Here is a 27,198-nt window from a genome sequence, read left to right on the forward strand (position 1 = left end):
GGGGTCCGGAGGGGCGGAGGTGGCAGCAGGGGACATCGGTGGGGGCCGGGGAGAGAAGGGTCCAGGCTGAAGGTCCAGAAGGAAGGAGCGAAGTTCCCGGTTTCACCTGTGAATTCAGAATGGATTGTTTTACCTGGGACAGCTCTGCCTCTGCGGAGACGGGGCAGGGTAACTTCCTGGAGGCTGCTCAGGTCAACCCTCTTGCCTTTCCTTTCAGTCCTGGGCTTGTGTTTGCGCCCAAGTCTTCCTGAGACTTTCTCACGCTCTGCTTTTCCGCTCCCGCTCCGACTGTCAGTTTTTCTCCACTCTCTTGTCTGCGCCCGTTTCAAAGTTGGGGTCTGACGTAGGACTTGAGGATTCGGCTTCTTAGAGCTACCCTGGGTGACCCTGGAGGATAGGCGCTAGACAGATGGTGACCGCACACATACCTTGATAGCAGTTTGAAATTGAGAGAGAAATCTTTTTGGCTGTGGAGACCTCCAGCTTCAGAGAGAGGCTGAGAGGCAGTGACCAAGCAGGTATATCCGCATGGCCCTGCCCAGGCTGGGCCCAGAGTCCCCTCTGACTAGAGCTCCTGAGAGGGAACAAAAGTTGCTGGAATCTGAGCTGCCAGAACTAGCTCCAGAGGTTTTGCCTGGAGTCCTGCCTCCAGTTCTCTGGACTTGTTTACTAGCAACTGTGTTCTGTTTGGGAAGAGGTGGAGAAAAAGGAAGTTAGCTGGCCAGCCCTTTGGGCCCACAAAAATGGCTGCAGGGGCCTGTCCCCAGTGAGCCCTTGACCTGGAGCGTGAACTGGAACTGCTGAGTGAATTAGGTAGTTTCATGTTGTTGGGCCTGGATTTCTGAACACAACGACATTAAACCACCCGACTCACGGCAGTTACTGCTCCTCGCTTAGCTGGAGGAGTGGAGGGTGGGCGGGGAAGCAGACTCAGAACTAGTCTCACCCTTGCAACACGTGAAGAGGTATGAGGTCCCTAATCCAGGAGCAGCAATAATGTTCCCCAGAGAGGAGATCTGGGCTGCCCTAGGGTGTCTTCCCATTTATGTATTCGTTTACACGTGTGTTGGGAGGGGAAGGGGCACTGAAGAGTGTTGCACTCTCCAAAGGCACCTTTCTGGGCTGTTCTACAGAGCCAAAAGGATCTGAGTCAGGGCTTCAAGCTAACTGCTTGGGCTACATTCAGACTTTCCAAAGAAAGTCTCCCTAACTGGGCAAGCACTTGATTTCAGCAGAGACACAGGATGACCTTGAGGTCTCTGTAACCTTTTGCCAGGTGGACGGGGCTCCTCTTCCACAGGAGGCTTCGGGTGTCCTTGAATAGGGCTCAGCCTATCCTATTCTGAAAGGGAAGCATCAGGATCTCTTGCAGCCTCAGCCTCCAGGCTCCCAGGGTCCTTTCTAGCCTCCTCCTAGTGAGACAGAGGTGGGTCCAAAACAGTCCTCCTTTTCCCCGGCCCTCAGATGGCCTCTCCCTACTGAGTGGCCAGGGTTCCCCTGTAGATCCTTGGGCTGGGCTGTGGGTATCCCAAGTCTGGAGGGTCACCCCCACCCAGAGGGGCCTGTCTTGCAGGCTAGTGGGGACCCCAGACTGTTGGACAGTTCAGCCCAGACTGATGGAGTGATAGGAGATGGGGAGGGGGCAGGGGCAAAGCTGTGATACCCTCTTTGACCCCAGCCCTCTCCAGGCTGCTGGCTCTCTGCCCAGGAAAGGAGTGACTACAAGTACTGGTGGAAGGAGGGGGACATCCAAAGCATAAGCTAACTTTTGTTCCCAAACTTTTTTTCCTCCTGCTTGAGGCAGAGGAAAGGCGGAAGGGGGTCTGGGGAAGAGGCCGACCGGATGGGGCTCTGGCGCCGGGCGCTGACTTGGAGGGCGAAGGGTGTCTCTGAATAAGGGGCCCCTGCTAGGGTGGAGGAGGTCCTTGGGAGACCCACCCTCAGCCTGGGAGGAAATGCAGCCCACTGTCCTGACATTTCCTCATCCTCGGGTCTGGGTGAAGATGGTCTGGAGCGTCCTGTTGCCTTACCTTCCTTCTCAGCCTCTCAGGAACCTGCCCAGCCACTCAGAGCCTGACTGTCTTCCATTCCTTGGTGTCCCTTGGCCACCCCCTCCCAGGAACAGTGCTGTAAAAAGAAAAAAGGGGGATGTTAGAGAGAAAGGAGGAAATAAAGTCTTTGGAAAGCAGAGAGTTTTACAACAGCCGCAGGTTTTATGGAAGCAATTCTGTAATAACCTTCTACCTGCTCAACTCCTTTCTGCCCCGCCTGCCGCCCACCCCGTTTGGCCTCCTGGATACGGGCTCCCAAACAGTCAGCCACCCCATGGTCTCCCATATTCCTGGTAGCTAGTTAGAAATTCCCGGGATGTGATTGGGCCACTGACCTCTTTGTCTGTCCTTCTTTTCACCTCTGACAACCTGGAGGGAGGTTAGGGAGAAGATTTCGTTATTTTACAATTAAAATCCCCACGTGGAGGGTGTGGAAGCGCTAAGGGTTGAACCCATGTTTGCAGATCGAATGCAGCTCCTTTTGGAGGTTGTTGTATGTAAAGAGTGAAGGTTCTGGGGACTCTTGATTTCACCCCCTGGAGCAAGTGTCCCCACACCTCATTCTTTCCAACAGTGGGGCTGGACTCTGATCATGGTTCAGAAAAAATAAACTCCAGGTGCTATGGGGACTTTCCTAATTTCATTGTACACAGCAGTCCTTTTGTGTGACCTCTACAGTTACCTGAGAGCTTTCACATTCAACTCATCTCTGACCACTGGTCAGATTCACACTTGTGTGAGACATACTTGTGCACAAGGAACTGTGCCTTCATCCCTGTGTCCATCACGACCATGAAATAAGCATCACAGGATGTACACTCTCCCTGTGGCTTTTGGGTAAGAGATGCAGTAAAGGGTTTCATGGTCAGACAAAAAAGTCACAAAATTTCACAACCTGCCCTGGGCCAGTCTGAGGCATTTCCTTCACCTCTCAGAGAAATATTTTAGAATGGAGTTGTAAAAGAATCCAGACTTAGGTCACGTGTGTTTGTGGATATTTTGCTTGAATATAGTAAAGTTTTTGAATCAGCTAATGTTTTATAGCCACAATTCAAGTACACAGATATGCAAGCTTTTGCCCTATCTATAAGTGTGTGATGGTTATGAAAATGTACACACAAGCTTTGGGGTTATAGATCTTTTTATGTGAGCAGAATTGTAAACCCATCTCATATACACATTTACATGTGCACCATTAGATCTTATATACAAATGCCCAAGCACATTTAGTATTATAGTTGGGCAGATTTATTTATTGCATATTCTGTACACAGCATAGAACACAGCACATTTGCACGCTGGGTTCCCCATATGGAAATATTGATTTGAAATATAGTACAGGAAACACATCTATTCAAATACACATGCATAGATTTCAGCTTAGCTTGTTGATTAAAAAAATTTCTCCCTTTTTCACTTACTGTTTTTCTTTTTTTGTTTGTTTTTCTCCTTGCTTTTATTTCCTTCCCTCTGTCTAGATTTTCTCTCTCTCAGAGTGAAGGGCCCTTCTAAAACAGCCCTTAAACCACAGGCACTCACCGGCTGGTCCTGGCCAGGGCTGACCTCTCATCTTCTCACCTCGGCTTCCTTCTTGGTTCTTGGCTGCTCTGGGCCCCACTGTGGGCAGAAGCTGCAGCTCTTCCCTGCCTGCCCTTCCCCGGAACTATCAGCTACTGGCCCCAGCTGTGTTCAGGCGCAGCTCCGGTGCAGGGAATGGCAAGAGGCTTCGAGAGGGTTTTCCTTCTATCTCTTCAGGGTTGGGGGGAGGTGGGGAGCATTTTGGTCTCTCAGGGCGAAGTGACCCCCACTCAAGCAACCCTCTCTTAAGCAGCACTAGAAGCTGGGCTCCAGGGGCCGCAATCCTTTTTGCTTCTCTCCTTCATGGTGGGTATCATTGTCTGGGAGAGAAAACAAGGTTTTGGGGGGCGGTTCACAGGCCCTCAGAGCACCCAGACAAGGAGCTTCCTCTCAGCTGACCCTTTAATCGTTTGCCTGAGCTGAAATTGAGCTCCAATTTGGAGCAGCAGTGCTTTCTAGAAAGCCTAGCTGATGTGGGACTTACTGCTTGGTGTATCTGGATCCCCACTTGGAGGAGACGAGCTGGGGTACAGACTCCAGGGCTTGAGTGCTGGTTCATTCTCTTCCCTCCAGAGTCACCTCTCCTGAGAAGATGACAAGACCTCCAAAACGTGTCATTTTGGAATTATTCCACCCTCCAGGTTGTTTGTGAGCAAAAGCTAAGTTTTGGTCTCAGAAAAGAGGTCTGAGTCCCCTCCTCACCCAGCACCCCAGAGCCACCAGGGGTTAGGGGCAACTCACCAGATAGACAGCAGTCCACAAACCTGTCTTCTGGGACACTCCACCCTTGTAGGGCACAGGTCATGAGCCTAATGTTCTTCCTGAAACTTCTTCCCTAAACTAAGTGACTCTCTCAACTTCTCTCTTGTCACAAAGAGAGGCAGCGGCAAAGCCAGAGACAGAATGGCAACCAGAAGGGCGGGAGCCCAGCGTCTGCACAGCCTGGGTCTTAAGAACAGCCCCGTGCGCTGTGGCTTTGCCATAAATAAAAAAGTCCCTGGCCACAGCCCTCATGTCCTTTGGGGCCCTAATTTATATATTACAGAAAGTCATATACTCAGCCCCCCATGCTTCATAACACCATTATTTATAGCAGGAGAGGAGTGTTTTTTTTCTTTCTTTCTGAAGAATATCTGTATTACAGGTAAAGCCAACAGCAGACGGCATAGGTCTGGCAAATGGAGAACAGGTGCTTTTCCATAACTGTGATTCATTCGCCCGGTGCCCAGCTTTTTCCGCTAGCGAGTCTGGGGAGCTCCCTCGACTTTCCCAAAGCGTCCAAACGCTACTTAGAAGAATTTGCATTGAATTTCTGTTTTCCCACTTGGGTCCCATGGAAAAAGCAGATCTTCACGCTGTTTGGTTCCGGATCTGCTGGGCTGTCGCCCTCAGAGAGCTGGGGTGGAAAAGGAGGGGGCCGGCTGGGCGCCGGCATTGATCTTTAAAAAATCATTTTGAAATCGCCATAATGTGAAGAAATATGGCGCTTTGCCCTCGTATTTCACACGTAATGACACGAGATGGCTTCATTTGGAAAGAAAAGCAGGCGGGAGTGTGTCTGTGCGTGTGTGGAGGTGATCCGCAGCCTTCTGCATGGCAGAAGGGTGCATGGCCAAAAAGATAAAACCGCAAATTAGAATGGTCCCGCTTTTGTTAAAACGACAGGACTGGGACAGCCTGTCTTACAAGGGCCCAGGGTCGGAGACTGCTAAGAAAATCGGCCCCAGCCTGCCTGAAACCCGACCGGAGAGAAGCGGGTCTGTCCAGGGGCCGCCCCTCCCTGAGCGCCCACACCACCAGAAGCAACAGCTCCGAGGACAGAAGCCGGAGGAGCGACGGCTGGAGATGGGCCAGGAAGCCGGCCGGGGGGCCCCCGGGGGAGCCCCGGCGCAGGGCCGCGGAGTAGATACCAATCAAGTGGGCTCGTTGATAGCTCCTTGCAAGGATCTGCAGGAGGAAAAGCGGCGGGAGGGCGGGAGACTGACCCCGCAGGTTCCCAGTCTATGCTGGTGCCCAATACAGCGTGTTTGGAAATCCCTTGGAGCGGGCAATGCCGGGGAAGAGCGGTCAGGAGAGGCGGAAACTCGCGGGACTCACCTCCTTCCCCCACTGAGTGGAAGGGGAGATAACTCTGGACCCCTTCTCACAGCTCTGCTCTGCTGACGCCTTAGGGAACTTGCCTTAACCCTTTCTCTCGTTCGGCTACCCCTGGGCAATGTTAAGGGTCTGTTACTCAGTGGGGGAAAGGAGAAATAGCTGTGCACCTCTGACCAAGGCCAGAGAGAGGCCCAAGAAATCTAAAGCTTTGACTAGTTGTACTAGACTCTTTAGGAGGCTCAACTTTCCAGGGCCTGCCTAATGAATCGCTTTAACCTCATAGGGGCTCTAATTTCAAGACAGCTAGATTTTAGGACAGGATCTTTGGACACTCAGGCCCTTTTATTCCCTTCTCTCCTCCCTCAGCTACTGAGGGGTCAGGAGAAAGTCCCAGGCCTACAAACCTCCCAAACTAGTTACAGAGTCCCCTCCTATAAAATCCCAACTTCGCCCCATCCCCTTTCCTTCATCTCCAGTGGCTTGCTGCCGCGCTATTGTTTAATAAACATATTGCGTCAAGGGACTGAGAAAAGGAAACGAGGGCCGGCGGGGTGGAGTGGAGGTGTGTTTGTGAAGGGGCCGGGACCACCTCCTCTTTCTTTAATTATGCCCCGGGCCTCTCGGGCCGCTCCCCTGGCAGGGGCTCTCTCCCTCCTTGTGTCCGGCGCTCCCTCTCGGACCCGCCTGGGGAGAGGGCTCCACAGCCAGCGTCCCTCCCGAGGCAGCCCGCTGCTTTCCCTCCGCCTCTCCTCCGCCCCCGCCGCCCCACGTCGAGAACTGCCCCCCTTCCCGCAAAAGCGGGGGTGGGGGCGTGGGGGGCGGGCGGCCGGCAGCTTGGGCTGAGGTTACGTGGCCGCCGGAGCCCTGACGTGATAGCACATTGCATCAGCATAAAACAATCCATCCTCGATATGGAATGCGGTGCGGACGTATGACAGCGAGAGCGCAGCCCCCTCGCCCGATTGATTTATGTCGGAGCTGACGCTTTATCAGGCAGTCGGAAAAACTTTGACCAATCATTTTGCAAGGAGCGCTGAGCCGGGCTGCTCCACTGTACTTTGTTGGCTGAGAAGTTGAGCAGGGGGTGGGGGTGGGAGGGTGGGGGGCTGGGGGGGGTCGCGTCCGAAAGCCCTCACACCGGTCCGGGTGCCACCTCTCCCGGCTTGAGCGCCGCGCGCGAGCGTTTCCCTTCCCCCTGCGAGCGCCCGGATAATGTCTGAGAATGTCCATTTCTGGGACGCTTAGCAGCTATTATGTCGACTCGATCATAAGTCACGAGAGTGAGGACGCGCCTCCAGCCAAGTTTCCTTCCGGCCAGTACGCGAGCCCCCGGCAGCCGGGCCACGCGGAGCACCTGGAGTTCCCCTCGTGCAGCTTCCAGCCCAAAGCGCCGGTGTTCGGCGCATCCTGGGCGCCGCTGAGCCCGCACGCGTCCGGAAGCCTGCCGTCCGTCTACCACCCCTACATCCAGCCCCAGGGCGTCCCGCCGGCCGAGAGCAGGTACCTCCGCACCTGGCTGGAGCCGGCGCCGCGCGGCGAAGCTGCTCCGGGGCAGGGCCAGGCGGCTGTGAAGGCGGAGCCGCTGCTGGGCGCGCCTGGGGAGCTCCTGAAGCAGGGCACGCCCGAGTACAGTTTGGAAACTTCGGCGGGCAGGGAGGCCGTCCTGTCTAATCAAAGGCCCGGCTACGGGGACAATAAAATTTGCGAAGGAAGCGAGGACAAAGAGAGGCCGGATCAAAGTAAGTTATAAAAAGTGAGGAAATACCCAGGCCGAAGGCCAGGCGAGGGGGAGGGGAGGGGAGAGGCAATAAACTGCGGACAATGTGAAGGGAAACCGCGGCGATGGCCGGAGAGTAGGCGAGGGCGGAGGGAAGACGGAGGAAGGAAGGGAGGCAGCTGGGTGCCCCAGAAAGGGAGGCTGAGGCCGCCGGAGGCGCGCCGCCCGACTCCGTCAAGTCCAGCGGGAACCCGGGGCGCTGGGACCAGCTCGCCGCTCTTTCGGCCTCCCTTCCCCCACGCCCTCGGAGGCCCGGGCCGAAAGCCTGGGAAGAGGCCGACGACCGCCGGCTGGGAGAGGAGCTGGCGGGGCCGGGGAGGCAGCCGGCGAGGCCGAGAGCCGCGCGGGCCAGGGCGGGAGCGCGCCGGGAAGCCGGGCCCTGTACGGCTGGCAGGGCTCCCCGCGCCACGCGCACACCGTAAAAGCCGGCCAAGGGGAAGTGGGAGGGGGCTCATTAGGATTTTATTTGCGATGCAACAGCTTGGCGGAGGATTGTTCCTAGCAGATCTCGCTCAGTAGCCGCTCAGGGTCCGCAGCCGGCGCCGGGAGGGGCGGGGGAAGCCCAGGACCCAGAGACTGAGCCCCCTCCCGGGATGCGCCGGCCCCTCCCCAGGAGCCTTCCCTCCGGTCGCCCCCTCCCCTCCTTTGGCATCCTCGCCCGGGTTGCCGCTTCCTTTCCTGCGGTTCCCGCTGCTCTCCGCAGGGCTCCCTAGCCCCAGCCGGAGCTGTCCGCCTCGCGGGGAGTCGAGGAATCGCTTCCGAACTTTAGGGCCGACCCGCGGCGTGGAGAGAGATCCCGAAAGGACCCTGGGGAGAGGAAGGGTGGGGGGAAGAGAGGCTTGCGGAGAGGCGGAGAACTTTATCCTCGGAAGGTAGTTTCTCACCGTCTCCCACCCCTCCAAATGCACCCGCTCCAGGAACCCCAGTCTGACTAATTTCCAGGAGGTGCTGCTCCCTAAGGGGATCAGAAAGAGTATCGGATTTTTCGTTTTTTAAGGCTGAGAAGGGCAAGTTGGTCGGAGCTCTTAGGCCCCAAACAATAACCTGCAGGCTGGTGGGGACAAGTCCTCACCCCTTGCTCTTTTTCAAGAGTGAGGGTCAGATGTTTTAAGTCTCTGCTTGCCCTGCCGCACTTTCCCACTATCAGAGTGGCCCACGGGTCCTTTGGGGGTGTATTGCCTCTGCTGGAGGAGAGAGAGCTGCCCTACTCCCTCAGGCCACCTCTTCCAACCTGCCAGGTGGGCTCACAAGAGCTGACCTTTGGGTAACACACGGCTCTTCCCAAAGCCTCCCTGCTCACACCCAAGCAGAGCCCCCCCACCCCAGGCCCCCAAACTCTGCCTGGAAGGTCCATTATTGCAAGGCAGCAGTTTGGCTAGGATCAATTATTAACAGTTTTTTTTTTCCTCTTTCATATTTAATGTGGCTGCGGGTCCCATCCCAGGCAATCACATTAAGGAAATAGCACTGCAAATTGGTAAGACAGGGTACTTAGTGTAGGATGAACCAGATTAGTATAACTCTAAAAAAATATTCAATGCTTTTCATTTGGGGTGAAGGAATCTAGCGGAGGGTGGCTGCTATTTTTAATTAAACTCTGCTTTATTTGGCAACTTTTCTGAGTTCAGGGGTAAGGAGAAGAGAAGCCTGTGTATATTTTTGTTTCCTGTTTATCCCCCACTTCCCCTCAATCACCCCTTTCTCTGTCCCCTCTCACCGGGTGGAGCCAGTTGGATTTAGGTGTGCTGTGATGGACTTCTGTTACCTCCACATGATCCATGGCTCCCCACCTTGGGACTGGAGCAATCTTGCTTCCCAATTTCCCTGAACTTGCTTTAACCAAACTGCGAGATGAGCAGGAGCGGAAACGAGACTATTGCAATCATAAGTTATCTGTGAGCCCCCAGCGCTCTCTTGTCCACAGGCTGGAGGTGATAAATGGTTGTAATTGGGTTGCATGTGAATTGGAGTGTGCTGAATGTTTGCGTCTCTAAATGCAAACCATATTTGTGATGTGTGGTGTTGGGGGGGGGGGGGTGGCAGATATCACATAGACACATATGCCTGCTGCCATGTGGCCAAGAGACCCAAGCTTGTGATCAAGACAGGAGGGAGCACTCAACTGGACTGGAGGGCCAGGAGGTCCCTCAGTTTGGCTGAGCAGAAGCCACTCTCCTCTCCCCCAGCTCGGACTTTCTCTTACCTCTCAGACTTAGAGCCAGTACTCTTGTCAGCTAGCCACCTGGTTAGTCTTGTAGAGCTGGTGGGGGAGGGGGCTTTAGCCAGGCTGGGCTCTGACCTGAATCCTAACCAGTTCTGACCCAAGCCGAGAAAGAGACTCAGAGAGGGCCTGGGGCAGCAAAGCTTTGGAAGTTGTGGGATGCCTGGCACAGGTTTGGCTCTATCCTGTCCAAAACTCTCTCACCTGGAGGTATCTATAGCAACTCCCAGCCCATCTCTGAGACCCTTTCTGGGAGCTGAAGGCCCAGATGGCCCTTACTCTAATAAAAATGGGGAGTGGAGACCAAAGGGGCACCCTCTTGGAAGGAGAACACAGGGGCCCTTCACCCCCTTTCTTTTCTTTGATTCTATCGCTGCTTCTCTTTCAGCCAACCCCTCCGCCAACTGGCTGCACGCTCGCTCTTCCCGGAAAAAGCGCTGTCCCTACACCAAATACCAGACGCTGGAGCTAGAGAAGGAGTTTCTGTTCAATATGTACCTCACCAGGGACCGTAGGCACGAAGTGGCCAGACTCCTCAATCTGAGTGAGAGACAAGTCAAAATCTGGTTTCAGAACCGGCGGATGAAAATGAAGAAAATGAATAAGGAACAGGGCAAAGAGTAAAGATTCCCCTAGCCCACCCCACCCCTTCTCCATCTCACACTTATTTATAAGTGATGGCTGCAGAGCCAGTGCTGTCTGGGATGTATTCAAGTGAATGGGGAAGGGGATCTTTCTCTTCAAAGTCCTTTTCTGTATCTAGAGGCTCTCTCCTTTCCTTTGCCCTCACCTGTCCTTCTCTTCTCCCTGGGTCTCAGGAGGAGTTTTTATTGATTTAGAAGGTAGATGTAGTTGATTCCTAAGAAGGTGATGGGCCACAAGGAAAGACAACCCCTAGTAGAGTCCCTAGTAACCCTCCTAATTTTTCTGGGCAACCCCAGTTCCTCACTTCCAACCTGCCTGTTCCTTCCCACACACCTATCCCAAAGTCACCCGGGGACACTCCAACTGCACACAGCCCAACAGATGCCCGCCTGCATGAAGCCTGGAGCTCACAGTAACAATGGGAAAAGCCCACAGTCAACACTCAAAGGGACACCCCAAGTGTTATCACACCCCACATCTGGCAGAATAGCCCCTCGACTGTCAGGAAAGTCAGGGTCTACCCCTAATGCAATACACACCAAGGAGATGTCTTGAGACATTCCTGAATGAGGCGCTGCAGTTCAAGGGGCCCAGCATCACAACACCACCCCCACGGAATCCTTAACTATGCCCAGGCATGGACTCAAGGCCAAATGGGATAAACTCAGTTCCCCAGCTGGTGGGCTACAAAGGGCAAGGAAAGGCAGCGGTGGTCTTATGAGAGTCTCTTAGGTTTTATGAAAGTAGTCCACATACACACGTTTTGCTGCAGGAAATGTTTAATTCTGCATGTTGTTTTCCTATCCTTCCAACAAAAGGAGGTCAGATCGTGGGTCATAAGCCTTGACAGTGTCATCCTCCCGTTCATCTGTGCCCTGCTTGACAGAGACTGTGGCTTCTCTTGCTTGACAGCGGCCCTGCTGCATTCTTCTGCATCCTCCCCAGCTCTGAAATCAACTCTGTTCGGCCAGTCCAGCTTGCACCAGCGAGTCAAGTCGCCCTTGTAGAAATCCCCCCTCCACCCTGCATCCTCTGCTAGCTCTCCTCCTCCTTAGGCGGGAAAGCCAGGTCAGGAGAACCCGATGGAGAATTTATTGTGCATCGATTCCCGGGCTCCTCTCCAGAGCAAGTCGTGGAAGACAGGGAGGAGCAAAAACTCTGGGCTCACGGGAGCTTGACTTACTCCTCCAGTCCTGCCCAGTCCGACCCCTGCGGAGGAGCCTCGGGCTTGGCAGCTGCCGCTTCAGCGCAGAAGCGCAGAGACCCGCCTGGATGGCGACCTGCGCGCGCACGCTTCTGCGGAGCAGTCCCGCTTGCTAAGGAAAGAGGCCGAAATCGCACCTAAGCATTAGACTAGGGCTTCCTCTCTGCTTCCTTTCCTCCCCCTGCTCCCCCACCTTTCCACGCCCCCCCCCCCTCAATTCATAGACTCTGGCTCCTGCTTCTCCCGACCCTGCAAGGGGACATTCCAGTAGAACTTTTTTTGCTTCGTCGGTGGCAGTCGTGAAATTGTGCTGTGTCTTGTAATTTCTTTGGGGGTGATTGTCTCGCCTGTTTTCAGTTGTCGCTTACAAGGGAGGGTTGTGGGTGGGAGTGGGGAGGGTGAGGGGCTTAGAGCTCTGATTGTTTTGGAAGAAAAAAAAAACCCAGAAAAAGAACAAAAAATATATATCACTCTAGACAATAAGCCTCTCGTGTGTCATTCTGTGTGGGCTCTCCTCACCTGGCCAGAAGTAGAGGTGCTAGTTTCAAGAGGGTGGCTTGGAAAAAAAGAGAAAGTCCTGTGCCCAAGAGATTTCTCCTTAGACCTTGTAGGGTGAGCTTCCTGCAGGAGCTGATAGCTGGTCTGGACCCAAGACCTCTGCTTAAACTGAGAAGAACCTTCCAACAGGAGGGCTGGGAGACTGGAGGGGAAGAAAAGGAAAGAAAGAGATGGGGTCTGGGTCTGCAGGGAGCAATGAGACCTTCCTCTTAAGTTACACTGGAGACTTCCCCACCACCTCCAGAGCCAGAGGAAAGGCAAGGTTGCCCTGCCACACCTGGAAGCAGGTCCTCTCTCAGCTGGCTGAGAGAGGCACCTTGGTGTGGCCACTTGAAAATGTCAGGCAAGTGAAGAGAGCAGGAACTTCTTTCTGCTAGTCCCTGCAGCAGAGGGACAGGATGCAAATAGAGGCCTCTGCAAGGCCAGGCTGCTTCCACCCCTCAAAAAGAGTGAACCCCAGGTTTTCAATCCCCACCTGGAGTCTGAGGCTCCAATCTGAGTCCCCGGGTAGCAGCCTTGGTGTAACGCGGGTGGAGTTTGGTGGGAGTGGGGCCTGGGGAGGCAGCTCCTACAGGCTGGGAGAGACGGTTGTGTGTCGAACAGAAATGGTTGAGGCGGGGCAGGGGGTGGGAATCCCTTCCCCAATCGGACCCCAAAACTAAATTCAGTTTCAAAAGGCACCTTTCTGTCCCTCTCAGACTGCGGCGTCCACCACCAGAGCCTCAGATGAGGAGCGCTGTTGTCGGCAGCCAGGCGGTTCTCATCCAGGCGCTGGGATTCCGCTTCTGCCAGGCTGGCTCTAGGGCGCCGGACTCCTGCCGGAGCCTCCCACCGGGCCCACCCAGCGGCGCTGCAGTCCGCGGAGACCCTGAGGTTGGGATAGAGGTGGGGACAAAGCCTGGCCCTTGTGAAAGCGGCCTGGAAGCGAAAAGGCCAGGTCTACCCCTCTCCAGCGAACGCACGATCGGAGAGACAGCCGGAGGCAGGAGAAGGCGAAGCTCCTGGTACGCCGGGGCCCCAACCCGCCAACTCCTCCTCGGGTTCCAGTCGGTATATCAAGTGAATCTGCCTTTAGAGCTTGCGTAGACTAGGCTCTCTCCCCATCCTGGGCTCCCGGGAGCCAGCCTGAGCTGAGACGGAGCCGAGAAGGCCAGATTCCGCCAAAAGGAAACGCAAAAAGTGAGGCAGGAACAGAACGGAGTGCTGCGGGGTGGGGGGTGGGGGGGCGAGGGCGCCCCGGGAAGCCTCCGGCGGCGGCGGCGTCTGGGTCCCCAACCCCGGGTGGCTTCTTTAAAGACAAACAAAGGCTAAGATGCAGAGGCTCGGAAGCCGGAGATGGGGAAATCTGCCGTAATAAAAGAGAGAGATTCAGAGAGGGGGACCGGGAGAGTGCGAGCCAGAGAGAAGCCGGGAGAGGAATTCAATGCCGTGTGCGCGGCAATAAAAGAATATGACCGCTATAAAAGTTTATAGCGTATAAATTTCTGAAGGTTAAGAAACTAAACAGCAGCAAAGCAAACAGTGAGGGGAAACTTTCCGGAGCTGGGAGAGCCACAGCTGGGCCTGTGCTCCGGGCCTGGCGGGCGAATGGGTGGGCTCGGCCGCCCCCACCCACACCCGCCCGGAGCGCGGAGCGCGGGGTTTCCGGGGGGGCCCCAGGGGGCAAAGAGGGGCGAGGAGGGAGGGGCGAGGGAAGAACACTTTGTTGTCACAAACGCTTCACAGAACGCAATTGAGACCCTAGTCTTTGTTCTTCGTAAGCGCCCCCCCCCCTCCATCGGGCGTCATAAAGAGAAGCCCCCTGCACACGCGCGGGCACACACACACACACACACACACACACATACACACACACACACACACGCAGGTCCGGCGGGGCCAGACGTCTGGGCGCGAGCAGCCTCTTGATCCTTTTACAGTCTCGTCCCACCCTCTCGGGCCTCCTCTCCCCCCGACAGAAAGCCCAATTGTTTTCCCTCAGAATTTGCAACAATCGTGTTGGGTTTGAAAAGTGTTCGGCTCCCTCTTTTAGGGGCCGTACAAGGCGCACTGCTCGGCCGTCTCCGCCCGAAATTAAGGGCTTGAGGTGGGGGGTGAGAGAGAGAAAAGCTGACTTCTTTTCCCCTTCCCATCCTCTCTCTCTCTTTTTGTTCCTCTCTCTCTCTTTTTTAAATCTTTAACGTAACTGCACAATTTCATGAACCATTTCCTGATTTCCGACGCCTTCCCGTTCGCCCGCTCTCGTTTTCCTCCCCTTTTAGGCTAATATTCAAAGTTTCTCGGGGTTGTTGGCGCGGTGGCTTGGCTCTCGGAGAGGCAGGAGGGAGCGGTGGCGGCGGCGCCTTTCCTCAACACGGCCGCTAGATGGCATCCTTGCTCCACGTGAAAATCCCCTGTGCGGCGGCTTCGGGCGCCCGCGGCTGCACCTCGCACCTCGGTCGGCCCTGAAATCTATGAATTGAGAGCTACCAAAAGTCATGAATTATTTGACCAGAATAAAAATAGGGTTCATTATGGCCGTTTCCCCCATTTTATAGATTTCAGATACAGTGATGTTGATTGACCTCCTCTCCTCAAATGATCTTTTTTTTTTTTTTTTCCGGATTTCCCCCCGAAGGAGGGCTCAGGGCTTCTCACCCAGTTTCTATGTTCCGTGGGATCACAAATGCATGAAAATGGGGAATAATAGTAATTATTGGACCAGTGGATCCAAATAAAAGAGGAGGATTGGTTCAGAAAAATGAGATTTTCCAGGATGGGGGCGAGAGGAATGCCTGCGGATGCGGGTGAGCAGGTCAGGTGAGAGGGGCGAGCCGGCAGAAGCAGGTCGGATGGAGAGGAAGCCGTCCCAGGCTGCTGCAAGACCGGCGGGAGAGGGAACCGGGTGAGCCAGGCCGGGTTGGGAATAGGGGCACTATGGGGGGAACGGATCCGTGGCTTTGGCGGGGATTCGGAGGTGCCCAGAGCCGGCGGTGCGGCTCGGCAAGGACCGAGGCTCCAGAGCCTTTGTATGTGGCCGGGGCTGGGCGGGGCGGCGCCGGGCGACCCAGGCTGGGGCAGAGGCTCCCCAGGACGGCGAGGTGCGAACTGCTCGGGTATTTCCTGAGTAGTTCTGGGCCAAGTTGGGCCGCCAGAAAAGAGTGCGTTTTCTGCATGGCTGTGGGGACAGGCGCAGTGCAGGAAGCAGGGGCTCGGGTTCTCTCCGCGTCCGGTGGTTTCCAGGTGAGAGCTCTGGCTCCGTGCGCCCTGGCCCCGGCCCCAGGCAGACCTGGAGAGCACCGGTCCCTTCTCAAGTTAGCAGCTGGAGGCCTGGACTCCAGGCGTTTTTCCTTTGGTGACCCGCGGCGCTGTCAGCTCCTGCCCATATAGCCCCTTAGATTCCAAATCTCCCATTTCCTCCCCACCGGGCCCGGCCCGATCCTTGCTCCCCATTTCGGACAAACCTGCGCGAGAAATAGATGCCCCCCTTCTCCTTAAAATTAGCCACTCTGCAGCCTCGCCTCTCCTCCCCCTGGACCGGGTGCGAAGCAGAAAGCGGAGTTTCTCAACTTGAGTTTCTCTAATAAATCTGCGCTCCGTTGGGTGTTTATAAATTATCTCCTCTCTCTTTCTTGTTTTTTCTTATAATAGAAACATTTTCCTTCCATCAGGAATTTCTGGCACGGTGTAGGGATGATTTAGAACAAGCCATTGAATTTCTACCTCACCGGTGAGTCCTCAAATCATGACCATAAAATCCCCTGCACTTGATAAAAATGTTCGCTTCGGCAACAACTTAACTCTGCCTCCCGCTGCCTCACCACCCCCCTCAGCCTGGCGCTGAACATTCAAGACCCTGGTTTGCACCTCTCCTTTTCTCCTTTCTCCCTTTCCCTATCAGCCCCCTCCAGCCTTCAGATTCGCTTTTGAAGGATCAAGTGGCTCCACTGGTACATTCCCCTTAGAAGAGGTAATAGGTTTCATTTTTACAAAGGGGGGGATGAGTGGAACCCCCTAAAAGACCCCTCCAAAAGCAAGCCACTCTCTCATGAATAAACAATAGACTGAATGTATTTGTAAAGCCTCCACCTTTGTTGCTAGAAAATGTCTTTCTCTGTCTCCCTTCTTTCCTTTCCTTGGTCAAGGAGCCTCTTCAGGAAGCCATTGGTTCGAATCCTCAGTTTGGGGCCTTCTAAAACTTGGCCATCACTGTCACTAGGCCCAGTAGGCTGGCAAAGGCAACTGGCAAGGCAGGGTGGCATCCAGTCAGCTGGGTTCTGCATTCTGTGTTTCAGGCCCTAGGTCCTCAGATCTGGAGGGAGAGCTAGGTTTAACTAGAGGCGCCCAAGGGGAAAGGAGAGAACATGGGGGGCTCTGGCCTTGCTGTATCCAAATCCCTCCACCCCAAGGTCAGGTGAGGCAGGGCCAGTGGCTGAAAGGACAGTGAAGGCTAAAAGGTGCCCCTCCCCACACACCCTCTGCAGTCACTGCCCAGGGCAGAGGAAGCAAGGCACAGGACAGCAGGCATCTAGGCCAGACTCCAGGACGGCAGCCTCAGTTGCTCTTCCCTGGCTCCGATGTGCTGACGGGCCTGGTGGGGCCCTCTCACCTAGTGGTGATGTGGAAGGTGTAGTGAACCGGCCTGAGAAGGTTGGGAGCCAGTTGGGCGTGGTTACTGGGTCCCAAGGCCTGGGCGCAGGACTAGGGCAGCCCAGTTGGTGGTATCCTGCTGGTGGCATCAGGCCCCTCTCCCACCACACAGAGTTGGTCTCCTAAAGGCTTGCTTACTGGGCCCCAGTGCCTTCTAGAGACCCCCTCCTCATTCTAGCACCCCCTTCCCAGGCCACCCAAGGTTGTGTTAAACTGCAGAATGAGTTGTGGGGTGAGCTTTGTTCAAGATTTCTCCACTGCCCATTAACCAGAAAGTTTCAGCTCTTCCTCCGGATGCCTCCTCAAGCCCTCCTGGATCCCTTCTCCAAAGAAAAACCTTGTTTGTTTAATGAAGGAAAGTTGGTGAGTGGCCTGGGTGGGGCAGAGAGGGCTACTTTGGGGGCCTCAGAGAGGGAGTGGGGGCAGGTGCTCCCACAGCTGAAGGAGGCGGAAAATCTCAGAAAAGTCACCGTTTGCGCCGAAAAAAAAACTCATAATCATTCTCATTTCGGCTTTGTCACCCCCACCGTGCTGCAGTCGGGCGGCGGGGGCGATCGAAGCTGCAGTTTTATAGCTGTAGAGGAAAGAACTCGTAAAATGCTAACAGCTTTTATGCGCTGCGGCATAAACAACAACAGACTCGGCTTTATTGCGTTTTATAGTTTGTTAAAGAGTTTACAGCCGTTTTTTTGGGGGCCGGTTACCCAGCCAATTCCCTCCACACGATAGTTAAACCTTTATCAATAATAAGGAAATTGATCATTAAAGCTTTAAATATGACTACCTCGTTTGTTTGAAAATATGTTTAGGAGAGGAAGCTGTATGATTTGATAACTTGTATTAAAATACCAATTACATTTATAGGACCTTTTAAAACTCGGCGCAATTAAACCGTGTTCTTTTACATTTTTCCGAAGCGACCCTGACATTTAAAAAGACTCCAACTGCCTCGTTAAAATCGCGAAATTAACAGCGTGCCTACGCCTGGCGCGTTGTCTATGTGTGTGCGTGTTTTTTTTCCGTGACTCCCCCACATCAGTCTTTGGGGGTGGTCTGCGAAGGTATTTGATTTGTTGTGAGGCAAGAGATATCTCATTAATGTAGGTAGTTAAACAGATTTAATCCGTATTCATTCTCTCTCCCCCCCCTCCTTCCCCCCTCTCTCCCCCTCTCCCCCTCTCTCTCCCTGGGTGTTTTTTTTTTTTTTTTTTCCTTCCCCTCCTTTTTTTTTCCGCTCTCTCCTCACTCCCTGGCGCTCTCTGCTCTCGCTCTCTCTCTCGCTCGCTCGCTCTCGCTCTCACCCTCGCTCTGCGTTCTGTCCGGGAGGAGTACGGAGAAGCCAATAGGATGCGGGGTCTCTAATGGATGCAAATGATCATGAAAAGACAGTGCAAAATATGAAACAACTCATTTGCAGGGAAGTAAATCACCGAAAACTGTTTATGAACTGGCATCCCTTCTTCGAAATGTAAAGCGAGGACCTCTTTAAGTGGCGGTATATTTTTGTGTGGGGGGTGGGGGGTGGGGGGAGGGCGAGCGAGCCGCGGCTGCCATGCAAGCTTAGACTTTTGGAGGCTTCGCTGTCCTTTTCTATTCCTGGAAATCACAAAAAGTGTGGTGGCTTCGAGATCTTCGCCTTTTCTTTCTTTTCTTTCCCCCACCTCCTCCCTTCCCGTCTCCTTTCCTGGCGAGGGTGACTAGGAGCCGGCGAATCCGCGTTTTTTTCTCTCTCTCTCCCTCCCTTTCCCCCTCCCCACCCCCTCCCCAACAGCCCCCAACTACAGCCGCCGCCGCCGCCGCCGCCTCAAAATTCAATAAAATGAGCTCTTATTTCGTCAACTCACTGTTCTCCAAATACAAAACCGGGGAGTCCCTGCGCCCCAATTATTATGACTGCGGCTTCGCCCAGGACCTGGGCGGCCGACCCACCGTGGTGTACGGTCCCAGCAGCGGCGGTAGCTTCCAGCACCCGTCGCAAATCCAGGAGTTCTACCACGGGCCGTCTTCGCTGTCCACGGCTCCCTACCAGCAGAACCCGTGCGCGGTGGCCTGCCACGGGGACCCGGGCAACTTCTACGGCTACGACCCGCTGCAGCGGCAAAGCCTGTTCGGTGCGCAGGATCCAGACCTGGTGCAGTACGCCGACTGCAAGCTCGCCGCCGCCAGCGGCCTGGGAGAGGAGGCCGAGGGGTCCGAGCAGAGCCCGTCGCCCACACAGCTCTTCCCCTGGATGCGCCCGCAAGGTGAGCTCGCGGCGGGGACCGGCGGGGGGCGGGGGAGGAAGGGAGACCCGGGGCCCAGGCCGGGCAGGGGGCCGGGCAGGCCGGGCAGCGGTGTCCCCAGCTCCTGGAAGACGTGCTCGCTCCGTTTCAGATAGCCTCCCCCTTCGTTCCTTCCTTCCTCCCTTCCCTTCCTTTTCTTCTTTTTGTTTCCCTTGAAGGAGGTCGCTAAGCGACATTTCCTGAATCCATAAACCCCTCACCCTGCCCGACTTTTCTTCTTCCCCTCCTTTTTTCCCCTTTTACTGTTTTATGGGGGGTAGTGGAGAAAGGGTGGTGGGAGTGGGGGCGCTCAACTTTTGCACTTCTCAATTGCTTTATAGTTTAATTACCCTGAAGAAACTTTTCTTCTGGGGCAGAGGCTCTGGGGGCTTTTCAAGGTGGGTCCATTCGTCCCCATCCCGGCTATTTTTATTCTTATTTTTCCCCCTCCTTCACATCCTTCCTTCTAAAGTTTATGGCACTTTTAATAGATTCAACCACCCCCGCCCAACTCTCTGGAGCTGGTTACCAGGGGAGGGGGGACCCCTTTCTGGCTCCCTTAGATTCAGTGGTGGCTGATCCCCCTCCCCCCCCCCCCCCCCCACTGACCGCGGCCTCCCAGCGCCCCCGCCCCTGCGCGGGGTAGAAGGTCCCTTGCCCTTATTATACTGGTCTCCTAGGCTGGTTCACGAATCTTCCAACCTTCTCCGTCTCTGCCCCCTCCCCCACCCTCCCCTCCCCTCTGTCTCGCCCTTTCCCCTCTTCCCAGCAGCCGCCGGACGCAGGCGAGGCCGACAGACCTACAGCCGCTACCAGACCCTGGAGCTGGAGAAGGAGTTCCTATTTAATCCCTATCTGACTCGCAAGCGGCGGATCGAGGTATCGCATGCGCTGGGACTGACAGAGAGACAGGTCAAAATCTGGTTCCAGAACCGGAGGATGAAGTGGAAAAAAGAGAACAACAAAGACAAGTTCCCCAGCAGCAAATGCGAGCAGGAGGAGCTGGAGAAACAGAAGCTGGAGCGGGCCCCGGAGGCGGCGGACGAGGGCGACGCGCAGAAGGGCGACAAGAAGTAGGCTCCAGCTGGGACTGCCAGGGCCGCGGCCCCCGGACCGCGCCACCGTCGCCCGCCCCCGCCCGAGAGAGCTCTGGCCCCGCGAGCGGGGCCCGGAGCCTGGCCTCCCACCGCAGCGTCCCCGCCGCGCCAGTCCCCGCTAGTGGTAGTATCTCGTAATAGCTTCTGTGTGTGAGCTACCGTGGATCTCCTTCCCTTCTCTTGGGGGCCAGGGGGAAAGAAAAGGATTTTAAGCATGGACTCCCTCGCCCTGCGAGGGTGAGCGGCTGCGGCCTGGCTGAGCACCCCCCCACGCCCCCGCCCCGTGTAAAAAGCCTCCTTGTGCAATGGTCTTTTTTTCCTTTGAACGTGCTTCTTTGTAATGACCGAGGTACCGATTTCTGCTAAGTTCTCCCAACAACATGAAACTGCCTATTCACGCCGTAATTCTTTCTGTCTCCCTCCCTCTCTTTTCTCTCTCTTTCTCTCTCTTTCTCTCGCCTCGTCCTCATTTCCCCTCCCACCCACCCCCCTCCCCGCTGTCCTTCCTAGCTCGCTGGCTTTCTCTCTGGCTTCTCTCTTTTCCTCCACGCCCCCCCACCCCCCGCCCGCCGCTTTGGTTTGACAATTTCGTCTTAAGTGTTTCTCAAAAGAGGTTACTTTAGTTAGCATGCGCGCTGTGGGCAATTGTTAAAAGTGTTCTTAGGTTTACTGTGAAGAGAATGTATCCTGTATCCGTGAATTGCTTTATTGGGGGGAGGGAGGGCTAATTATATATTTTGTTGTTCCTCTATACTTTGTTCTGTTGTCTGCGCCTGAAAAGGGCGGAAGAGTTACAATAAAGTTTACAAGCGAGAACCCGAGACTGGCCCGACCCGCGCTCCTCATTTGCTCCCAGCGCCTTGCAGATTTGCGGGGGGAGCCGGTTTACCGGCTCTAGCGCCCGCCAGGCCCGGCCGCGCAGAGGAGGGGGCGGAGGCTGGAGGCAGGTGGTGCAGTCCCTCGGCCCAGGGGCGCAGGGGGTGAGGGAGGCGGCTGCGCGCGATTGGAGGAAAGGGAAACGAGGGAGGGGAGCCGAGAGAAACCCCCTCCCTTCGCGTTCCGAGGCTGCGGGCCCCGGAGACCCTCGCGCCCAGGCCACGCTGGAGAGATGCGCCTGGGCTGTTGACTTTTTGCCACCCCAACCCCCGCACCTCCCGCTTTGTTTTTGCATGTTCTCTCTTGTGTGTGTGTGCGTGTGTGTGTGTGTGTGTGTGTGCGCGCGCGCGCAAGGGTAGAAGTGCAATACCAAGCTGCTAAACTGGCTTATATTTTTATTTTTCTCGTACTCTGGTGGGGGGAGAAGGAGAAGGGAGATGCTCTTCTCTGCCTCTCTGTTTCTGAGACTTGGCTACCTTCGCCCAGCGCCGAGGTGGTGGCTCGCCGCCTTCCTTCCTTTTCTCGCTCTGCTTCTCCAGCAGCCACGCTCGACTGAGGCATCCGCCTCCCAGAACCAGAGCAGCATACCGGGCCACCCTCCTCCCTTCCTTTCTCTTCCTACCCACCCCACCTTCTTCCTTTTTATATTTTCAAACCTTTTTTTTTTTTTTTTAACCATCAGAAACTGCAGCATCCAACGCCCCTGGGGCTGGATCCCGCACCGCTGGGAGCGCCCACGAAACCTCGCTGCATCCCTGCCCGTTCTGTCTGGGCCGCACACACAGAAAGCGTGAGGCCAGGCTCACCTCGCGCCTCACCTCAGGAGAAACGGACCAAGTCCGGACCAAGTTTCCCCAAAGGGCCAGCAAGGCTGAATCGCTCCAGATTAATAAAGACCTGGCCTGCCCGCCCCCACCCACCAGTTGTGTGCAATCCCTGCGCTTGTTTCTGGCTGGGTAACGGGCTGGGGAGGATGGGGGGGGTGGTGACAACTCGGATCTCAGGTTATTTATTTTCCCTTCCACTCAATCCCTTCCTCCCCCAAATCTCGCCTGCAAGCTGCCTCCAGCCCACGGGGGTCGACAGCGGCCCTGGAGCCCCCCAGCCCCAATCCACAGGGCCTGGCTTTCCCATTCATTATTGATCATATTTTATAAATCCAACGCCACACAATTTTTTCCACATTACCGGGAGCCGTGGGGAGGCTGCTCGGCCATTGGCTGAGGGGACGTCACGTGGGTGGGGTCACGTGGTCCAGAGAGGAAAAAGGGGGTCCTTTTTGGTGTAAATCTGGACTCTAATTCTGTAATATATCAAGGAATCTCGTAAAACCGACACTAAAACGTCCCTGCCTACAAATCATCCGGCCAAATTATGAGTTCATTGTATTATGCGAATGCTTTATTTTCTAAATATCCTGCCGCAAGTTCGGTTTTCGCTACCGGAGCCTTCCCCGAACAAACTTCTTGTGCGTTTGCTTCCAACCCCCAGCGCCCGGGCTATGGAGCCGGTTCGGGCGCTTCCTTCGCCGCCTCGATGCAGGGCTTGTACCCCGGCGGGGGGGGCATGGCAGGCCAGAGCGCAGCCGGCGTCTACGCGGCCGGCTACGGGCTCGAGCCGAGTTCCTTCAACATGCACTGCGCGCCCTTTGAGCAGAACCTCTCCGGGGTGTGTCCCGGCGACTCTGCCAAGGCGGCGGGCGCCAAGGAGCAGAGGGACTCGGACTTGGCGGCCGAGAGTAACTTCCGGATCTACCCCTGGATGCGAAGCTCAGGTAACGCCGCGCACCGAGCCGTCCCGAGCCGCAGTGGCCCGGGCACATATCCCGGAAGGCGCCCCCTTCCCGGCCAACCGCCCCTCTTCGCGTCCAGAGTGCTCCTGGTAGGAGGTCGGCCCTGGGGACGCGGCCCCCTCCCCCTGAGCCGCGACGCGGCGCGCCGCCCCCCTCCCATTTTTGCTTGGTGCTCCCAGGCTCGCTCTGCTTTCCCGGCGGATCCCTCTTCGCCGACGCCGCGGCGCTCTGAGCTCCCAGCCCACCCCCCACCCTTCCTCCCGGCCTTTTAGCTTTAAATATTTATCAGCCGCGCCGGCACGGGCTGGAGACGAGGCCGTTTGTCTTGCGGAGGAAGGCTGGGGTTTGCAGAGAATAGCCATTAGGGTCTCCCCCCTCCCTTCTCCCTTCCCCCGCCGGGGATCTCATCTCTGGGTGTGTCCCCTCAGCCCCAGCTTGGATAAGGTCTGGGGGAGGGGGCTGTAGCTCTGAGCAGTTCTCCCCTCCCCCTTTCCTTCCAGCCAACCCGCTCCCCCATTATTCCCTTCTGGACAATTAGAGGTGGGCTCTAGAGGCCTGGCGGGAGGAGGGCGTGTGAAAGGAGATGAGGATTCAGTCAGGGACACAGAGGCAGGTGGAGAGAGGGGGACTGAGGCCAAAAGAGAGAGGCTTCTGACCCCCCAGTGAACTTGGGAAGGGGGAGGCAGGAGAACTAGAGAAAGGAGCAGAGGCCTCATGGGGAGGCCAGCTGACTTCCTCAGGTGCCCTTCCTAGCACCCCTGGAGAACTGGCCAACAAGTTTGCAAGTGTCCTTTCAGAAGGATGGATGTCCTCTTGGGGGAGAAACAAGGACTCCAAGAAGTCAAATCAAGAGTTAGAGAGTGCAGGCCACTGAGGCAGCTACTGCAGAAACCCCAAGAGACCAGAGGCTCTGTGGGGGTCTCCTGACAAGCCTGTCCCAGACAGCCTTCTTTTGTTGCCCTGAACTCCAAGGCTTCTCTCAAGATCCAGGAGACCCAAGATGTGTGGTCAGAGGCTCCCAGTCCAGCCAGGGTTGAGGGCCAGGAGAAGCCCAGCTCTTATTCCATCAGAATTAGTGGTCACAGTCCCCATTACCTGCTCCATAATTCAACTGCCTTTCCAGCTGATTTATTAAAGCCCAAATTTTTCTGCTCATAAACATTTCAGCTTTGCTTTTATCTGACTTGAAATTAGGCCCCCAACCCCTCCTCCCACTGTCTCCTTCCTAGGAGGGCTGGCACCAGCACCTCCCCCAGCACAACCTCCCTCCAGCCTCCTCAGGGTTTGGGGCCTAACCTGGGAAGCTCTCCCCTGCCCGTCTGCCCCCACCAGCCAGGTACTGAGTGTTCCACCCCAAAGCAGGCTGCTGTGTCTCCTCTCCCCCTGTGCCTTCCCGGAGGCCCAAAGATTGCTTTGGAGGGCTGAGAGTCTGGGCAGGTGGGCAGGCCGGACAGCCTGAACCTCAGCCACTCATTGAAAAACAGTCATCAGAGGGCAACTGCCCTCAGACCAACTCCACTTTGCCAAGGAAATCTGCAAATTCTCACCTCCTCCTCATTCCATAACAGGATGGGAGAGGGGGTAGACTGGACCTATAAGGCGGTTTGTCTCCTTTTCTTTTTGCGAAAAGCCCTCAGGCCAGGCCTAGAGTCGCACTCCAGGGTCACTAGCATGGTTTTCGTTGTCATGGCTTGTTCTGCACGCACTGATTTTTCTCCCGTAAATACTCTGCGCAGGGACCGACCGCAAGCGAGGACGCCAGACCTACACCCGCTATCAGACCCTGGAGCTGGAGAAGGAGTTTCACTACAATCGCTACCTGACGAGGCGGCGGCGCATCGAGATCGCGCACGCGCTCTGCCTCACGGAAAGACAGATAAAGATCTGGTTCCAGAACCGCCGCATGAAGTGGAAAAAAGAGAACAAGACCTCAGGCCCCGGGGCCGCCAGCCAGGACAAGGCCGAGGTGGAGGAGGATGAGGAAGAGTGAGGGGCAGAGGAAGAGACAAGAGAAAGGGAGAGAAAGAGAGAAGCTCAGCCCTGGGAACTGAACCAGGAAACTCAAGTCAAATAGAGAGGAAAACAAAAAACAAAACTATTTAAATGGAAAGCAGTTAAAATTTTTTTAAGGAGAGAAGGTGAAATTTTGGTTTCTTAACACTGAAAAAAAATACTACCTATAGGAAAGTCCGTCGGGTTTGTTTTGTACAATATGGAAAGGACATCATCTACCTGTTCTGTAGCTTTCTGGAATTTGCCTCCCCTTCTTTTATGTCGCTAATTGTAAGGTCTTTGGTAAAATCTTGTTGTTTTGTAAGCCCCCTCTTTGATGCTGTCTTTGTGGTCTGTGAGTCTGGACTCTGTGTGGTTCCCTGCCTTCCTGAGCCCCCTGCCTTCCCAGTAGTGGCACTGAAGGGGCCTTAGGGAGCCCCAAGGACCCACCAACTAGCTCCAGTGTCCCCTGTGTGCACCTGGTCTGCCCGCTGCTCCTTGCTCCTGCCAGCCCTGTGATCCTCCTTCCGTTCTGTGTATATCTGAAAGATGGAGAAATAAAAGAAATTAAAAATAAATGTATGTCCTCTTTTCTGTCTCTCTAAGGCTGGGAGTGGGTGAGAGAGTCATGCATACCGGTGCCCAGCTTCTGCTGCGGCTCATTTCTTAATGTGCTGGTATCTGCTCTTTTTTTCCTTGTGTCCCTTGCTCTGGCCAGATACCACACATATGTAGTCCCTTTACTTTCTTTTTTTGAACACACATTGGCACACAAACGCACACAATCACATCTAGTTACAGGCTGACATTGCACATAAATATAGACCTTGTCATACAGTCACAAATACCCATATTCATTATGTTCACAAATAAATATACAAGCATTCACACATCCCAAACCCTTTCCAGAACACATGTATTCACATTCACTCATACAAGTAAACCTACATTCACACTCACTCACAGACACATTTATACATACCAGGGTAACACTCACACATTGGCTTATAAACACACAGACTCACATTTGCCCCCAAGTAAACACGTCCTTGAGTCCACACGCTCAGTCACACACATTCACAAAACCAAGCCAAACCAAACCCCAGAGTTCCACAGACCCTTCCTCATCCAAGCCTTCACACCAGGCTGTGGCTCGGCACCGCCACGGGACACAAACATACAGAGCTGAAATCCAAAGTGCTAGGCCCCAAGCTAAGGAAGAGTAGAAGGAAAGGGAAGGTGACCACCCAAATCCACTCCTTCTCTGGCCGGCGGGTGGGTGGGCAGGATGGGTGGGCAGGCGGCGCTGGGCACAGGCCGGGCGGGCGAGCAGAAACCTCCCGGCCGCCCAGACAGGCCTCCAACCTCGAGATGCGCCCGGCTTTCCGTTCAGCCCGCAAATATTTTCCGCAAGAGCTATTCGGTTATTTTATTTCAATTTATTTTACTTTCATTTAATTGACCTCATTCTAAATTGACCCACGGACCCAAGTAAAACTTAAAATTGGGGGAGAAAAAAATGAGCTCCGGGAGCGAGAGGCTGAGCATTGCGAGTTACCCGCTGCTGTGGCCGCATCCCGGCCGCTCTGAGCCCCGGCCGCCGGGCCGCCGGGCCGCCGGGCCGCCCGGGCTCCGCCGGCTGCCGCCGCGCTTTTCTGCCCGCTGTCCACGATGCCGGCAACCTGGAAATCTTCTCTGGGGTACAAAGAGAAAAAGAAAAACATTTTGCGAGGGAGGTTATTTCCTTTCCTGAATTTGGGCGCTGGTAGCTCGATTCAAAATACCGGCGTATATCAGGGGACCTGGGAAACCCGGGGTGAATTTGGGTTGTTTGGCTCCAAAATATCCCCTCGATTGAGAGAGAAATACCGGAGGACGCCGTCTAGACCTTCGGAGCTGATTTTTTAGTATTTATTCGATTATAAATCCTGGCTTATTTAAATTTAAAAAACAGGCATTGGGTATGGAAAAGGGAAGAGGATTGGAAGGAAGCGTGGTTTAGGAGAATCTGTTTACTCTAAATTTGTAAGTAAAAGGCTCCTAAACCTGCGGTACCCACATTAAGGACCGCAGACCACCCCCTCCCCCCGCAGAGGGCGTGGGGAGTTGTCCTTGGAACCTGGGCAAGTGCACATTTGGGCGAGAGAGCCAAGTGTCCAGGTCCGGCTTTGCTCTCCTCCAATTCCTGGGGTGCAGAGGCAATCATTCGGTGGCTAGAGTGTCTGCCTTGGTCTCCATTAGGGCCACCTTACTTGGGGCAAAAGCTAGGCCCTAGGGGATCTATGGCCCCCACACCCGCAGTGCTACAAGCCCTCACAGGTGGGGTCTTGCCATCTATAGGGCTGGGAGTGAGGGGGGCACTCAGAGGGGGAAAGGGGGCCTTGACGCTTTCATTTTGCCCTGAGGCTAGTGGCAGCTCT

The 27,198-nt window shown here is 55.2% G+C and overlaps 3 protein-coding genes and 1 long non-coding RNA gene across 15 annotated transcripts; 3 read left to right on the forward strand and 1 right to left on the reverse strand.

The window, feature by feature from the left end:
• Positions 1-6,943: 6,943 nt before the first annotated feature.
• HOXB9 (homeobox B9) lies at positions 6,944-10,380 on the forward strand. Its single transcript, XM_043904301.1, has 2 exons — positions 6,944-7,465; positions 10,113-10,380. Exons 1-2 carry the CDS (start codon positions 6,949-6,951, stop codon positions 10,346-10,348), a joined length of 753 nt encoding a protein of 250 aa, XP_043760236.1. The 5' UTR covers positions 6,944-6,948; the 3' UTR covers positions 10,349-10,380.
• HOXB8 (homeobox B8) lies at positions 7,329-20,939 on the forward strand. 11 transcript variants are annotated; one of them, XM_043904296.1, is made up of 4 exons: positions 7,365-7,465; positions 15,782-15,840; positions 18,532-19,003; positions 19,791-20,939. In XM_043904296.1, exons 3-4 carry the CDS (start codon positions 18,580-18,582, stop codon positions 20,096-20,098), a joined length of 732 nt encoding a protein of 243 aa, XP_043760231.1. In that variant the 5' UTR covers positions 7,365-7,465; positions 15,782-15,840; positions 18,532-18,579; the 3' UTR covers positions 20,099-20,939. The 11 variants fall into 11 exon arrangements, with proteins under 11 accessions (XP_043760223.1, XP_043760231.1, XP_043760225.1 ...); XM_043904290.1 differs by having other exon boundaries at positions 7,366-7,465; positions 18,087-19,003; XM_043904294.1 differs by having other exon boundaries at positions 7,366-7,465; positions 18,100-19,003.
• LOC122694916 lies at positions 11,549-14,776 on the reverse strand. Its single transcript, XR_006341276.1, has 4 exons — positions 12,813-14,776; positions 12,607-12,706; positions 12,093-12,273; positions 11,549-11,685 (listed from the first exon to the last, which is right to left on the reverse strand). It is a non-coding gene; the product is annotated as an uncharacterized LOC122694916 (long non-coding RNA).
• A 1,325-nt stretch (positions 20,940-22,264) lies between the features above and the next one.
• On the forward strand, positions 22,265-25,341 carry HOXB7 (homeobox B7). 2 transcript variants are annotated; one of them, XM_043904304.1, is made up of 2 exons: positions 22,265-22,875; positions 24,523-24,658. In XM_043904304.1, exons 1-2 carry the CDS (start codon positions 22,369-22,371, stop codon positions 24,607-24,609), a joined length of 594 nt encoding a protein of 197 aa, XP_043760239.1. In that variant the 5' UTR covers positions 22,265-22,368; the 3' UTR covers positions 24,610-24,658. The 2 variants fall into 2 exon arrangements, with proteins under 2 accessions (XP_043760239.1, XP_043760238.1); XM_043904303.1 differs by having other exon boundaries at positions 22,269-22,768; positions 24,523-25,341.
• Positions 25,342-27,198: the final 1,857 nt, after the last annotated feature.

This window comes from Cervus elaphus, chromosome 5 (assembly GCF_910594005.1).
Source record: "Cervus elaphus chromosome 5, mCerEla1.1, whole genome shotgun sequence".
Lineage (NCBI taxonomy): Eukaryota > Metazoa > Chordata > Mammalia > Artiodactyla > Cervidae > Cervus > Cervus elaphus.

Bases quoted from the DNA above. Each gene is read 5' to 3' on its own strand.
- HOXB9 (XM_043904301.1), top strand. From the start codon at position 6,949: ATGTCCATTTCTGGGACGCTTAGCAGCTATTATGTCGACTCGATCATA. The intron at 7,466-10,112 runs GTAAGTTATAAA...CTTCTCTTTCAG, and splicing joins CAAAGAGAGGCCGGATCAAA to CCAACCCCTCCGCCAACTGG.
- HOXB8 (XM_043904286.1), top strand. From the start codon at position 17,055: ATGCCTCCTCAAGCCCTCCTGGATCCCTTCTCCAAAGAAAAACCTTGT. The intron at 17,124-18,531 runs GTGAGTGGCCTG...CCTCCCCAACAG, and splicing joins TGTTTAATGAAGGAAAGTTG to CCCCCAACTACAGCCGCCGC. The intron at 19,004-19,790 runs GTGAGCTCGCGG...CCCTCTTCCCAG, and splicing joins CCCCTGGATGCGCCCGCAAG to CAGCCGCCGGACGCAGGCGA.
- HOXB7 (XM_043904303.1), top strand. From the start codon at position 22,369: ATGAGTTCATTGTATTATGCGAATGCTTTATTTTCTAAATATCCTGCC. The intron at 22,769-24,522 runs GTAACGCCGCGC...TACTCTGCGCAG, and splicing joins CCCCTGGATGCGAAGCTCAG to GGACCGACCGCAAGCGAGGA.